At 40.7% G+C, this 15,819-nt stretch overlaps 1 protein-coding gene across 1 annotated transcript; it reads left to right on the top strand.

The window, feature by feature from the left end:
- The first annotated feature begins 170 nt into the window (after positions 1-170).
- Positions 171-15,194, top strand: LOC141912348 (glycoprotein-N-acetylgalactosamine 3-beta-galactosyltransferase 1-like). Its single transcript, XM_074803600.1, has 5 exons — positions 171-295; positions 5,124-5,431; positions 9,417-9,946; positions 10,719-10,859; positions 12,316-15,194. The coding sequence occupies exons 2-5, from the start codon at positions 5,152-5,154 to the stop codon at positions 12,580-12,582; spliced, it is 1,218 nt and encodes a 405-aa protein (XP_074659701.1). The 5' UTR covers positions 171-295; positions 5,124-5,151; the 3' UTR covers positions 12,583-15,194.
- The last annotated feature ends 625 nt before the right edge of the window (positions 15,195-15,819 follow it).

Genomic DNA, 15,819 nt, shown 5'->3' with positions numbered 1-15,819 from the left:
ATAGACAGGTATTAATTTCAAACCAGGGGGCAAACTTAATGCGGAACACTTTTTTTCGAGATAATTTGGGATTCGAATCGACTTAGCGTGCAAACCTCTTCACCGGTTTGATTACAGCCGACGCGAAACAATTTTGCGAATTTTCCTCTTGACAATATAAACTTCCGGGTTCGGAATTCCTGAGCGACGCGACGCCGCTTGTCATGAGAGAAACGACACATGTGTTGTTGATGGAGTACTGATTAAGGATGGTTCCGTTTTATATAGTTTGATAGTAGATACCGACCGGGGACAGGTAAGTCGTAAGACTGATTTCGTTTTTACTACAGTATACTACTTACTACGGCCATATTTAAAATTGACCGACTATTTTTTTTAGACTTTTTTGTCGTCGCTGTCAGTCAGACGTCCAGTGTCTAAATTAAGTGTCTAAGTTCTAAATACCGACCAAAACCGCCCAATACTGACCAAAACCGCCTGATACCGACCAAAAGCCGTCCAATATCGACCAAAAGTAAAATTAGTACCGACCAAAATTGTAACAACCACAAAAAGTAAACTATGATACCGACTAAAAGTAACTTTATTACCGACCAAAAGTAAAATAATACCAACCACTAAAATTCAAATCGGATACCGGCCAACTCAAAAACTGGCGGCTGGCACCCCCCTGCCGGTGCGACCAATGGGTCGACCGACGAATATAATATAACCACACAGATAATATCGAATAATTTTCCATCTCTCTTCGATCGATCGACAAAGGATCGATTCAATTTCAATTGCTAGAGAATTTGCAATTCTCAAAACAATGGCCACGGCCAAATATGCCATCATTATTCGAATCACTGATCAGTGACCATCAGTTCAAATTTGAGGTTAATATGTAATAGATGAAATCTAAGTGACGGACGCTTCGTCACTGCAGCTTGATTTAATTTTTCATACTAAGATTAAGAAATCATAACGATTCGAAAACAACCTCGTTCACGTATGGAGTGTAACAAAAACACTCAAAATAGTGTCACTGACTAAAGGAACACCTCAATTTTATTTCGATATTGAAATTGTTCTGTAGATTTGGGCCCCGAGCATTAGATTATTGAAGAAATTAAATCAATTCTTATTGTTAAGCTTGGAAAAATGAAAACTGATGCCATATAGTTAAGTGGTGGGGGAAAGAAAGATGAAACTTCAACTCTTAAGGTTCGACTAATTTCTGGTTATTAAAAATTTTGGCTTATATTTTGATTAGGAAAATTATGACAAACCTGTTCATTTCATCTGTACGGTAGATCAAATGAAATTCAATTTTCTATGAAAATAACTTGACCCATTTCTTTACTAAATATAAACTGGTCTTTGGCTACCCGGGGCAGGTCGGTTTACCACTGCTAAAAAGATTACTATTTCGATTTGTATCAGGAATTTTTCAATGGTTTATAAACCACTTTGTAAAACCCGAAATGTAAAAACCGATATTATGGTGAAACTGAGACGGTTTGCAAGATTGAAGAATTTGACCTGGTGTTAATTTAGAAATTAGCTCCATTTGAAAAGTAAAGAAAGACAAGAAATAATGAAAGACACGTTGTAAAATTTAAATGTCAATACAAAAATTGATTTCTCTCGCGAAAAAAATATTTATTTGTTTCTAATTCTCGGGGGTATGTCGAGTACCGGGAATCTACGGCTCAAAATTAATAGTGCACGTGGCCAGCGGTATCGAATTCCTTATTTGGTGAAAGAAGGGGCGGAGACTAATGTTTTTGCCGACCGCGATGTCGCTGCTCCGCGGAGCGAGACCGTGCCGCCGATCCACCGCGCTGCCTTGAAATTTTAAGGAAATCGTACGACAATGCGACTCATCGCAGTTTTAGGGTCATTAAACTTGATGAATGATCACATATTTCAGCGCTGCGGCTGGGGTTGACTGTCGCACGTGCGCGCGAGAACGTAATTCTCCGGGATTCGAACCTGCGATGGCTGAACCGGGCGCGCCGGCGCGTTTTGTTTATTATGAATTCGCTCCCCGTTGCTAAGGGAATTTCAGCTATTCGATCAACGCGGTTCATTGTTAAACTATTCATCGACCCAATCTTGTTCGAAATTTCATGAAATAAATAAATTCTGAAATAACCCGATCCATTAATTGGCCTTATTTTAGTTATTTCGCTGCCGGATTTTAGCGTGACGTAATTCTACTTCCGATTTCCCCATGAACTGCAAACCGGATGTCAAGTGACGTCATTTTTTTCTGACTTTGTCAGCTAGTCAGAATCGGTTAAGAAGACACTTCGTAGTATCCACATATACGCGTTTACCAAAGGGATGTCCATCGGCGCCCGGCGTCGGTCTATTACAGCTTTGTTAACCTAAAGTAATTATTTGAAATCTTTCACTAATTGAAAACTGTCGCGGGCGTGAAAGCAAAAGCAACTCTACTAATTTGTTTTGGATGGCTGCGTTAATGCAGTATGAATTCCTCAATTTCAGTAGTTCGTTTAGCAACAAGACACTGTATAAATAAAGTCTATGATTATTGTATTTTGTAGCTTGTATTTTAAGCGGTCGTAAAAATTTCAAACTTTTGTTAGAGTTTTTATTCTTGATTTTTATTCGGCTTTGGGAATGGAAAACTCGAGAAATCTGGCGAAGGACGAAGTTCTCAATTTTGGCGGATAAGACGCCGAAATCGTGGATGGTGGGTTCTTAACTGAATTAAGCCTAAACTTTTTCGTGCAACCGGACCCTGGTTATTCTATAGGCCTATGGGATACATAAAAACGTGCGTAGCGGCAGAAAACCCGTTATAGCCTATTTAAAAAAAATATTTCGAATCTTCTTTTTAGTGTTCACTTTGCCAAAAACTCTAACTTAACTGATTTGAGCTGAAACCTGACCCCAGTTATTCTATATGGGATACATAAAAATGTGCGTAGCGGCAGAAAACCCGTTATATATATAAAAAAAATATTTTGAATCTTCTTTTTAGTGTTCGGTATGCCAAAAACTCTAACTTAACTGATTTGAGCTGAAACCTGACCCCGGTTATTCTATATGGGATACAGAAAAACGTGCATGACTTTTTTATATCCGGTCGATTAGAAATAATGCGCGATATTGAAATTTCGAAGTTTTAAGTAAACGAACTGGCAGATACAGCAGAGCTTACGTGGGTTATTACATGTATATTTGAACAAGCAACAGATGTCAGCGATTGTTGTTATAGGTTAATAGAATTATCCACTATGCGCAGATATGAAATGATATTTAGAAAAAAATAATTCAATAGCATTTGTTTTACTGATGGTATATGGATGGTAGTGAGTTTCGAATATTTTCATACGGTGGGGAGGGGGGGTATTATCGATCATAATCAGATATTATCAATGTTCCATGTGTCCAATGACGTTTAATCGGGTTTATGAGAAATCTGGACCCAGTTCCACAGTTCTGAGTTAGAGTTAAAATTAGTTCATTTTCAATGTTTTAAATCAGGGTCAAATCTTAACTCACGACTGTGGAACTGGGTCCTGAGGTTTTTGGATCATTCGCGACAGCCGTGTAGCCTGATTCGCCCTGTTCATGGAAAAACAATTTGGGTAGGCCTGTGATGAAACCGGCTTAAAATCGGGATTGTTCCTTCGGGATCACTGATAATTACATCTGCGTTAAACATCATTTATGACTAGGTCATAATCCAGATTAAACTGATCATCGAGGATCCAGTTCCACAGTTCTGAGTTAGAGTTAACTCTCAGTTAAGATTAGTTCATTTTCGATGAGTGAACTTTGAGTCAAATCTTAACTCTCAACAGTGTGGAACTGGGTCCAGGTTAAGACAACACAGTAGGGGGCAATTAATTTGTAAAGTATTGATTAATGTTAATTTTGTGATTCATAAAGTATTTAATTAGTTTAATTTAGTATTATTGATTAATCAATGAATAATAATTGTCATTTATATAGGTCAAGTATCTTAACCAGAGTCAGTTCAAATTAGCTCCAAATTTGGTATTATTACCCCAGCCTATACCTCTATTCATGTATCAGTCATCTCTCCCCGGGGAGAGTCATATCTGAGCAGCTGCTAAACGCTTAGGAGTCATCTCTCCCCGGAGAGAAGTAACATTCGAGCAGCTGCTAGACGCTCCGGAGTCATCTCTCCCCTGGGAGAAGTCATATCCGAGCAGCTGCTAGACGCTCAGGAGTCATCTCTCCCTGGAGAGAAGTAACATTCGAGCAGCTGCTAGACGCTCAGGAGTCATCTCTCCCTGGAGAGAAGTAACACCGAACTGCTAACAAACGCTCAGGAATCATCTATCAGGCCAGGTACCCATTTACTCCTGGGTGGAGAGAGGCAATGAGGATAAGTGTCTTGCCCGAGGACACTACGGTAATGCACAGGGTTGGAACCCACGACCTGGCTACGCAGAGTTGAACGCACTAACCACTCGCCCACACCGCTCGCTCTAATATAGGTAGGCATCCAAAAAGGCCACTTTTCCAGTCCTTGAAAATTTGCATCCATCGTGAAGGGGCTGTTGAATAGCAGCTCAATTTACACGTACCCGCCTGCTTACTGTACATATCAATCGAACAAAATTTTCTCCTTTATTATCGGCATATTGGAATAACTGACCCGCAGGGACCGTACCCTGATCACGATTCATAAAACGCTATATCCGCGTTGAAGCGATGTATAGACTAGAGAGAATCCCGCAATAATAACGAAAAAACACAGTCCGAAAATGTACCCGAAGCTGGTAGTTTATTCAACGTTTCGACTATATCCTAATAGTCCTAATAGTCATCTTCAGGAATACTCTATTACAACTGAAATTATGAGATTTCGATTTAAACAATCCTGGGCCCAGTTTCACAAAAAGGTTTCACTCTTAAATCGATTTAATTTCTTCATCAATTCAGTTTATCTTAAATCGATTAAGGCTTTAATCATTTTTGTGAAACTGGGCCCTGTGAAAAAGAGACTAATTCAAGTAATCAGAGATGATACAAACCCTGACTCAGCTGTTATTTCGGAAAAAAATGGTGGATCTAAAATTCATTCGAATATATCCGTATTCTAATCTAATAACCACTTACGCTTTATTTTTCAGGTATTTTGAATCGGCGAGAAAGAAAAAAATGGCGTCTTTGGGAAAGAATTTCTTCGTGTCGTTTTTGTTCGGGGCGTTTTGCGGCGGCGCGTTCGTCACCGTATTGATGCTGCAGCGACCGACGAGCGTGCGCGTGATGTACGCGAGTTCCGGGGGTCCGTCGGCCTCGAGGGCGGCGGGGGCGCAGGCGCCGCACCGGAGCAACGAGGCCGTCCTGCCGCCCAGCGACCCACACAACCACGGCAACTTCGAAGTGCACGGGCCGGAAATCGCGCAGAACTGGAGCGAGTCCCATCAACACGACCACGGTATGTGCCGAATGATGATCTATTCGTCTTACAACGGGCAACCGTCGGCCCTCACCAGGTGGCGCTTTATAACACCCGGCCCGGTTCCAAAACCGTGAATTAGAGTTTACTCAGAGTTAGTTGGTTCATTTTCGATGTTTTAACTCTACTGTCGAATTCAACTCAGAACCGTGGAACCGGGTCCTGGGAAACACTAGTGAAAATCAGTTTGTTTTTTTAATGAAATTTAAACTTAACTTTTAGACTTCCAAATCCGAATATGATCAAACAAGTGATGGGATAGATATAGATTTGGTATAGATTTCACTAGAAAATGATTTATTGATAGGAAAAATTGATTCAAATTTAATGGGGTACCGGTGCCGCTACTCTGGCAATTGAGGCTTCCACTTAGGCAGATGAGAACCCACCAGGTGTCACTAGTGGTTACTCGGTTACCGCACTTCAATTTCTTCTACATTTCATTTAAATTCGAGTCAATTTTTCTCATTAGTAAAATCAATTTCTAATAAAACTCTACCATACACTCATTGGGCACGTCAATCTCATATCTATTTGATGACTTGTTTGACAACATTTCCATTTGGGAGCCTAAAAATCCAGTTCAGAGTTCGTTGAAAATCAACCCCATTGAAATGTAGAAGTAATTGAATCAACCGAGTGACCACTAGTGAATCCTCACTCTAAACTTTCCCCTACAAGACATTTCCCATCTTGTAGCATGAAGCCTTAATGCTTAATGATCAGTTTTTGAAAGTGAGCTGAAAAATGTCCAATATCTGGTGTTTTTAGTTCATTTTCAACTAAAAATGTCTCGTGTAAAGTTCTGGACGTACGTATGTGAAATGTTGACTAAATCAGTTTTTGAGTGTGTGTGCTGATATAAATTTCTCGTGTTCGTAGTTAAATATCTCAGGTGAAAAAGGTCCTGAACTTAAGTGCGGACAATCATCGTTGAAAGGATGTTTCCTAGAATGTCTAATATCTGATTTTTGTAATTCATTCTCAATCAAAAATGTCTGATGTGAAGTGCTGAACACACGTGTGAAGTGTTTTTGAAAGTGCGCTGATAAAGTGTCTGTCTTTTGAAATGTGGCCTCGGATCTGGTCCGACGTCTTCGACCGGGCCGTATTTGGTCCCCGAATTGAACAGGAATTTCGTACCCGGGATTGGCCCCGGGCAAAATATGTTCGCGTGATCTCGGAAAATATCTCGGGCCAAAGTCCGGTGAATATATGAATCTACTTCATCCTCTCTAATTACCGGTACTACGTAATACACACGCATATAAATACATTTCGAGAAAAGGATGTCTCCAAGCCGGGGGCTGTACCGTATAAGGGTGAAGGCGGGATATAAAAAATTGGAAAGACAACGATGATTATTTTCGATATCAGATGGGCCAAGGGCTGCTACGGATTGATACAGTACACATTGATATATCGACATAGTGCAATAATCATGTATAACATTTATTGCGCGTACGTGGTATCTGTGTACTTCAAGCCACATGTTCAAAATCCCACCTGTACACCTGCGACACCGATGGCAGGTGCGAACACACTCGTTTTCGTCGATACTTTTGCCTGCACGTCTTTCATCGTGTATTGAAGTTGCGTGAAAATGAATTTCGCAATCGAAAATATTGCTTTTGATCGGAAAATCGATGATTTGAAACTGAACGCGAAATATTTGTTCGGAAACACGCGGGCAGACGTAGTTGCGCGTGTCTATGTTCAATATCGAAGATATCATTTGAATGATTATATACCCGGTTTCGTTATTTTTGCACGCGGTAGTCGAAAGATGAAAGCTGCCGAAAGAGGAGAGGGAGCATGATTATTTCCAAGGGTATAATGTTTTATTCGCGAATTGATTTACAATATTACGGAAACGAATACGAAATATTGTATTACCTTTTTTAATAATAGCTCGGTTTACGCGGTAGAGACCTATTCAAATATACTGATTTTGGAGGAGGAAATAAAGATTTAAAAAATTCCCATTTTTAAAGAAGAGGGAACTGTCGATAGGGCAATATATATATATATATATGTTCAAACAAATGATTCTTGGAAAGTTCGAATTCTCCACACTGCGATCAAAAGAGAACCTCATATTTTTCAATTGTTTTCATCATTCGAGCCAGTATTCTCATTCGGCGGAGGTGAAATCTTTGAAAAAAATTTGCCCACTTTTTCACCAAATTTGTGCCCATGAACAGGGAGAAAATTGAATTTATTTTTATTTGACTTTTGGCCTTTGTAGATTATTGCAAACTGTCTATTATTTTTTTGTGTAAGTAACATATAATGTATATATGAATAGAATAGAACTTTATTGAACTCTTAAATCTTACAATGAAAAACAGTCGAGTTTGAAGTCAATGAAGTACAAACAATGTGGATAATATAAAAGAACAAAATAATAAAATCGAAGTGACGGCAGCACAGTAGCCTGCATATTAAGTATAAAAAGAGCTAAGGTCCCACAATCGCGAGGCCGACAAAAAAAGAAAACTCACAACATTACTCGCGCTGCGGCCGTCAAAAATCTGAGCCCCTGGCACCGACTAAAAAAAAAAACGATCACCTGGGAATTATTCGTCGGTAAGCCCTCAATGGTGAACATTGGTAGGGCTAAACGTCGCATTCATCTGCAGCAGTGTTTAAACAGACGGATATCGCTCATCCTGCCCCCCGCGGAGAAATTGATTACGATACACGCGATAATCCGTTGTATAAATCTGATGATATCTTTACAGGGGGTGAAATAGGGAACAGGTGTTCTGTATCGGTCGTTCATTTCCGCTTCTGTCGTTTGAAGTACAATACTCATATAACTGATATCGCGATATTCATCTGTATGACTATTCTATTGTTTTCGATTGAGCTGTTTCGCCTTGAGTGTCCAATGCTGTCAGTTTTTCAGCGCATTGTTTTCTCATCGATCATTGTTGAGAAATCTTGTCAAGACCGCCCCCTACTGGTAATGCTCAGCAGGTTGAGGCGAAAAAGAAACCTCAAACCTGCTGATAATACCTTGAGTAGTACTCAGTGGGTTGAGGGGTACAAGAAACATCAAACCTGCTAATAATACCCTGAGTGGCGCTCAGTGGGTTGAGGGGTATAAGAAACCTCAAACCTGCTGACAATACCCTGAGTGGCGCTCAGTGGGTTGAGGGGAACAAGAAACCTCAAACCTGCTGATAATACCCTCGCTCAGTGGGTTGAGGGATAAAATAAACCCCAAACCTGCTCATAATACCCTGAGTGGCGCTCAGTGGGTTGAGGAGTACAAGAAACCTCAAACCTGCTAATAATACCCTGAGTGACGCTCAGTGGGTTGAGGGGAACAAGAAACCTCAAACCTGCTGATAATACCCTGAGTGGTGCTCAGTGGGTTGAGGTGAACAAGAAACCTCAAACCTGCTAATAATACCCTGAGTGGTACTCAGTGGGTTGAGGCGAACAAGAAACCTCAAACCTGCTAATAATACCCTGAGTGACGCTCAATGGGTTGAGGGGAACAAGAAACCTCAAACCTGCTGATAATACCCTGAGTGGTGCTCAGTGGGTTGAGGCGAACAAGAAACCTCAAACCTGCTAATAATACTCTGAGTGGTACTCAGTGGGTTGAGGCGAACAAGAAACCTCAAACCTGCTAATAATACCCTGAGTGACGCTCAGTGGGTTGAGGGGAACAAGAAACCTCGAACCTGCTAATAATACCCTGAGTGACGCTCAGTGGGTTGAGGGGTACAAGAAACCTCAAACCTGCTAATAATACCTGAGTGGTACTCAGTGGGTTGAGGTGAACAAGAAACCTCAAACCTGCTGATATTATCCTGAGTGGTACTCAGTGGGTTGAGGGGTACAAGAAACCTCAAACCTGCTGATATTATCCTGAGTGGTACTCAGTGGGTTGAGGGGTACAAGAAACCTTGAACCCGCTGATAATACTATGTTTCTCTTCTCTGCACAGATGACGACTCGGTTGCCGCGGAATTGTACAAAAAAGTGCGTATCGTCTGTTGGATAATGACGAGTCCGTCGAATATCAAATCGAAAGCCGTCCATATCAAAGCCACGTGGGCGAAACGGTGCAACAAGTACGTGTTCATCAGTTCGGCCGTTAATAATGAACTACCGGCCGTTAAACTGGACGTCAAAGAGGGCCGCAACGAACTGTGGGGCAAGACGAAAGCGGCGTTTCGCTATTGCTACGACCACCTGCTGCAGGACGGCGACTGGTTCCTGAAGGCCGACGACGACACGTACGTGATCGTCGAGAATCTGCGGCATATGTTGCGCAACTACTCGAGCGAGCAGCCGATCTACTTCGGCCGCCGCTTCAAGCCGTACGTGAAGCAGGGCTACATGAGCGGCGGCGCCGGCTACGTACTGAGTCGTAAAGCGCTGACGACGTTCATCGAGCAGGGCTTGAACAAGTCGATTTGCCGTCGCGACAACGGCGGCGCCGAGGATGTCGAAATGGGGCTGTGCTTGGAGAAGGTAATAACAATAATTTCAATACTAATAATAATGATAATTTATTCGATCATCAATCAACGAATACGAAGTTACAAATAGAATGCATGATAGAATTAGTAGCTCGATGATACGGACCTGAACAGAGCCTTAACCCATTAGCACTCAAGCCGCTCGTATCCGCCCTGCCTATTACTCCTCAAGCCGCCCGAATCTGCCCCGCCACTTTTTTCGTATGCTGCACGAAAACGGTTATAGCGGGATTCGAACCCAATAGCTTATCATAAACTAGACGCATAAGTCCTCGAAATACCGAACAGAAATCAACTTCCTCCTATTTCTATTTCTCAGTATTCAGAGTACGAACATGACACATCTGAGCGCTCATTTTACAAATTCAAGTTTGTTTGGATGAATTTCGGCAGGCCAAAAAGACACGAGTTTGGTGGCCCACCTCATCAAACCTTATGACATATGAAAGACTTGACTAGTTACTATAAGATAAACAAGCTTGTAACGCGTGGAAATTACAACAAATTAGCTAATTCGGTATTGTGACAAACTTGGATTTTCCCTTGAATTTTCTGAGGAGTAATTGACGCTACTTAGTGAAATTCGGCACTACGGAGTGCTAATGTTTTAGAGGCTGTACAGTCACTAGGACGTTCAGGCCCCTTAGGAAAAAAAGGGTTAATGAAATGTTTATAGAGTGGAGTATGATAATAATTATTACAATGATAATGATGATAACGATATTAATAATAATGATAGAAATAAATCGATTTATTTAATAAAGGTGAAAGTGGTGGCCGGGGATTCTCGCGACCCGGAAGGCAAGGAACGCTTTCACCCGTTCGTGCCGGAGCACCATTTAATACGCGGTATCCTGCCGAAGAATATGTGGTATTGGAGCTACAACTACTTTCCCGCTAAAGAGGTGAGTGAATGAAAGTCCGAACCGTAACGCCAGCTATCCCGCTAGGTGGCGTGATGAGCACTCGGTTTAAATAGAATCATAGATCGTAACTGTTTCTCAATTTAGACATATTTAGAAACTTTGACATTACCGTAAAAAAAACTCCAATTAGTGAAATTCTTCAAAAATGGTTTAGATTTATATAGCTCCGTCCTGTAGTGAATTGTAAATAATACGTAATCTTATAAATAGTACATATGATCGTAAGGCGTTTTTACGAGCATCCGATTTTTGCGATCGATCGTAGGAACGCATTTACGAGCACCGATTTTTGCGATCGATTTCACGATCGGCGTTTTTACGAACACGATTTTCCGATCGATTTTTGAAATCGACCAACTCGCTCGTCGAGCGATTTGGCGATTTGATTTCCAAGTTGGCGGCAGAGGGTAGTTCAAAACCATACATTTTTTTCCTCAACGTCGCCATATTTATGTCATGTGATTAGCCAAATCGATCGTCATTTTTACGAACATTCGATTCGATCGTACGATCGGAGCAAATCGTTCACGAAATCGATCGCAAAAATCGCATGCTCGTAAAAACGCCTGTAGTAATCATATGTTTTGAGAAATGTTTTCAATTTTTCTTCTTTTCGTAAATATCTACGGACAAATAGTTAGTTAAGTATTAAAATAGTAGGAGAGTACAATGAAATCGTCTTATCTTATTTCAAACAGTCTCTGTATAGCGCATTGTAGTGCATGATGCCGATGCATCTACTGTCAGGCCTTTTTTAGGATCAACTTTGTTCCTCCTTATGGAATGGTTCTGAGAGTAACTTTCTGTTAGCTCTTGGTGGCACAAATTTTAACCACTGGAACATATGATATTTTTTCATATGGAGGGAAATAGGTGTTGGAATTGAATATGGCAAGTTTCGTCCATCAGCTCTAAGCCATTTGGATGTGCTGGAAGAAAATGTGCTAAATTTTAATGAATTTTTCCCCCTTTCTACTTATCGATGCTTGACCTACTTTCATGACATCACAGAGAAAGCCCTTCACAAGGGCATCACTTGGAAAACCCTCTAGAAGGGCTTTCCCAGCGACATTATCAAGAACTGTTCACTATCACGTACTTGTGACTCATAGGGAACACCCATTAGCATGGATATTATCAACGTTGAACATGCTTGCTACAGTACCATGATTTCATCAGCTGTTTGCACATTATTGCAAATCCAAGAACAAATAGATTTTGTGGTTAAAACTAAAATTTACTCAGTTGATCCTACTGGAACCCATGGTCCTTTATTAAAATTAGTCGGACAATTTCAGGACAATTTCGAAGGGTGAAGGAAAAAATAGAACAATTATGAGTGCTGAGTGACAGGCGTGGGTTCATCTGTTGGTTGCGCGGGCGACAATTTCTGAAATCGTTACTGACGCCATATTGTCCGCGTTTCTAATTTCAGGGGCCGGATTGTTGCAGCGACTACGCCGTCACGTTTCATTACGTCGCGCCGAACCTGATGTACATTCTCGAATACCTGATCTACCATCTGAAACCGTACGGCATCTCGACGCACTATTCCATTCCGAAAACGAACGCTCTTCCGCATCAACGAATAGTAGCGCCCTCTGGTGGCGGCGGTGATAGAAAAAATAAGAATTCCGATTTACAAACGAACGCGGCGGCGACTGCTGCCGGTAACGGCAAAAAAGACAGATCAAAAAGTTGAAAAACGATTTTTCTGTTTTTTGTGCTTCTTTTTTAATGATTTCAATGTACAGTAGAAGGATGTAATGTGATCTTTTTTCTAATGACTACTCTTTGTAACTAGTTTCCACCGATAGATGGCGTGTCTCTTGACAATTGGTAGAATAGTTCCTTAAGAGTGTATATAAGGTGATTTGAAGTGATTCGCGTGCAATTCCCCTGCTGTTATTTGAATTGATTAAAGCGGCAACGCCAGTTATACCGCTAGATAACCGGATTCTCGGTTTTAAGTGTAACGCATACGACGCGGGTAAACACGGAAACAGCCGGGCACAGAAACATGTTTGCGAGCCTATAACTTTACAAATGGGGAGTGTATTTTGCAAAAATATAACACACTGAATGTGTCATTTGCCAGTTTATGAAAAGCCGATAGACCAGCCATAGTGCCCCTGCCCCTTGGGGCTTTTGTGTTCCTGTGTGATGTGCGTTGTCGGTAAGCGAGTTTATCGCATGTTTGATTCAGCGTTTCGGTGTTTCTTGTGTCGTATATGTCGGGCTTTAAGTTATCCCTTTATTCTAGATTAGTTCATTTTCACCTTTGAACTGGATTTTTTACTTAGGAATCCGAAGATTATCAAAAAAGCCTGTGGATCCTCACTTGATACAAGTGGAATCCTCTATTGCCGCAGTAGTTGATGTCCTACTGCACACTAGCGACACTCGGTGGATTCTCACTTGCCACCAGTTAAATCTTCCATTGCTGCAGTATTCGATGTCCTACTGCACACTAGTGACACCTGGCGGATGCTCACCTGCCACAAGTGGAATCCTCTATTGCTGCAGTAGTCGATGTCCTACTGCACACTAGTGACACCTGGCGGATCCTCACTTGCCACAAGTGGAATCCTCTATTGAAAACCTGGAATATAAGAAAATTATGTGGTATGGTTGCCGGCACTACTGATCTCGAATGCGTGTTGCCATTACCTCAAATTTTATATTGTTGACATTTCTGAACTATTTCTGTTTTACCGCTGTTTGCTACGTATGACTGACTGTATGCTGATAAATGAAAACGAACATTTGATAATATGTATGTGTGATATGTGTGATATAAACCGCTTTTGTTCGATTTGAAAGATATCTCAGTGAAATGTTCATATGAACAGTGGGTACTCAAACCCACACCGGGCTTAGCCGGTTCCATAAACGAGACTTGAGTCCGAAAGACGTGGTCTTTTAATGTTAAGACTGGTCTCAAGTTGTTAGATTGAACTATAACGTATATACAACTTAAACTGTTTAGACTGGTCTTAAGTCTAAGCCATGCCTATGGAACCGGCCCCCTGGCGTCCGTCAGACATGTTCCCAAAAACGAGGGAACATGCTTCACGTCATTTATACATGTTTGGAATCGAACCAGGGGCCGGTTTCGTAGTCATAGCTTAGACTTTAAAACCAATTGTGGACTTAAGTCACAACTGTGCAACTGGCCCCAGCCTCGTGGCTGGCGTGGTACATCAGTTGACTTTACTGCGTTCCATCCTCACAGCTCGTCATCGGTTGGCAGATATCAGGGGGCGGATCCATCATTTTGAAAGGGTTGGGGTGCAAATGAAAGCAATAAGGGGGTCTGGGGCACGGTGCCAATTAGACTGTCTGTTGTTTAATCGATGAAGCGGATTTCGCCGATGGAATATTCCTGGCTGAAGTTAAACGCGATTCTGATTTGACCTACGCACCCGGGGCGAATCGGGCACAGGGTTTCGGGCCGTGGCAGTGTCTCGATGCCATCGCGTTCGAATCCCTGCCGAGGGAAGATAATCGGATTCGAACCTAATAGCATCGTCACATACGCAACGAAATTCCTTACTGGGAAGGGTATAGCTTTTAACATCTACATCTACCAGATGGCGTACGCATCGACTAACATGGAAGCTAAATTTTCACCGACCATTCCAGCAATAATCAAAACTTCTTCTTTAGGCTAAAAAAAATTGATACCTTGTTTCTCCGCTCTGCTGAGCTTAAATGTTGACCCGGCCGGCCGCCTATCTACCCTATACATTACTTTTTTTTAAATCGTGATCAATTTTACCATTACAGACCCGGCCACTATAGAAGTGAACTGTTTACAAATTTTATCATATTTTACAAAAATGACCCGGCCGCTGCGGAGAAACAAGGTATCATTTTTGTTTAGCCTTATAATAAATTTTATTCGAAAATGCATTAGTGTTTCTCACAGCGGAACCTCGTTAATACGAAGCTTGTAGGCAAAAGTGATATTGCCGTAAAAAAAACTGGCTTCATCTTAAACATCTTAATCGGAATTCACTCGATCCAACTTCAAAAGAAGTCGTAGTGTATTGATGTTTATAAAAAGAATTTCTAGTATCATCTGTTAATTGGTCAATATGTTTAATATCTGTTTAATGTATGTTGATCTGAATTTATGAGTCACGTTTTCACTGCCTTGTCATGATTTTCGAATGTATATGCGTGTGCCCGTGACGTGTGTGTGTGAGTGTTGAGTGATTTTCATATGTGCTTGGGCCACGTTTTATGGATACAAGTTTCTAACTTCTTCTGTTATCCATCGATTTATAGTTTACATTATCTTTTTATCACCTGCACAATTTTCTAATGTTGTTATTTGATTCCTAAATAAAGAATGTTAATGATTATATTAATAATAATAATAATAATTCTAATAATAATGATAATTCTTATAATAATAATAATGATGATAATAATAATAATAATTATTATTATTAAAATGAAAATAGAAATAATGATAAAAATACATTTACCGGTAATAAAAAGAATAGCCATAATAAAATAATGTATTAACGTATTAACGAGGTTCAACTGTACTATACGCTTGGTGGCAAAAGCTTGTAAAATTACCTCCTTTTAAGAGCAGTTTTTTTTTGGCGTTACACACGTTTTCAACGATTTATATGTAATGATTTTCAACGAATTTCATATCGAATTTTAGTTTCTTTTGATCGATTCGGTGAAGACCTCCGTTAGGCCTAGCACGTATTTTCGCTAGGAACTGTGATTTTCATTGCGATTTTTTCCCCTCGAATTATGCACTTCTTTTTTGCTTATTGTTCAATACTTGAATACGCGTTCATAGCTATTTCAATAGGCTTTTTACCTATCCTAACTTCCGGTTTTCCTTGTATTCCCACTAGAGGGCAGCACATTCTATTAGACGTTAAGTATACATTTTATTTTTTAACTTTTT

This window comes from Tubulanus polymorphus, chromosome 10 (assembly GCF_964204645.1).
Source record: "Tubulanus polymorphus chromosome 10, tnTubPoly1.2, whole genome shotgun sequence".
NCBI classification, from domain to species: Eukaryota; Metazoa; Nemertea; class Palaeonemertea; order Tubulaniformes; family Tubulanidae; genus Tubulanus; species Tubulanus polymorphus.
This window is presented reverse-complemented; position numbering and strand designations above follow the sequence as displayed.

What these genes read in the sequence shown, in the direction of transcription:
- LOC141912348 (XM_074803600.1), top strand. Translation starts at nt 5,152, where the DNA reads ATGGCGTCTTTGGGAAAGAATTTCTTCGTGTCGTTTTTGTTCGGGGCG. An exon ending in GTCCCATCAACACGACCACG is followed by an intron (nt 5,432 to 9,416) that starts GTATGTGCCGAA and finishes TTCTCTGCACAG; the next exon opens with ATGACGACTCGGTTGCCGCG. An exon ending in TGGGGCTGTGCTTGGAGAAG is followed by an intron (nt 9,947 to 10,718) that starts GTAATAACAATA and finishes TATTTAATAAAG; the next exon opens with GTGAAAGTGGTGGCCGGGGA.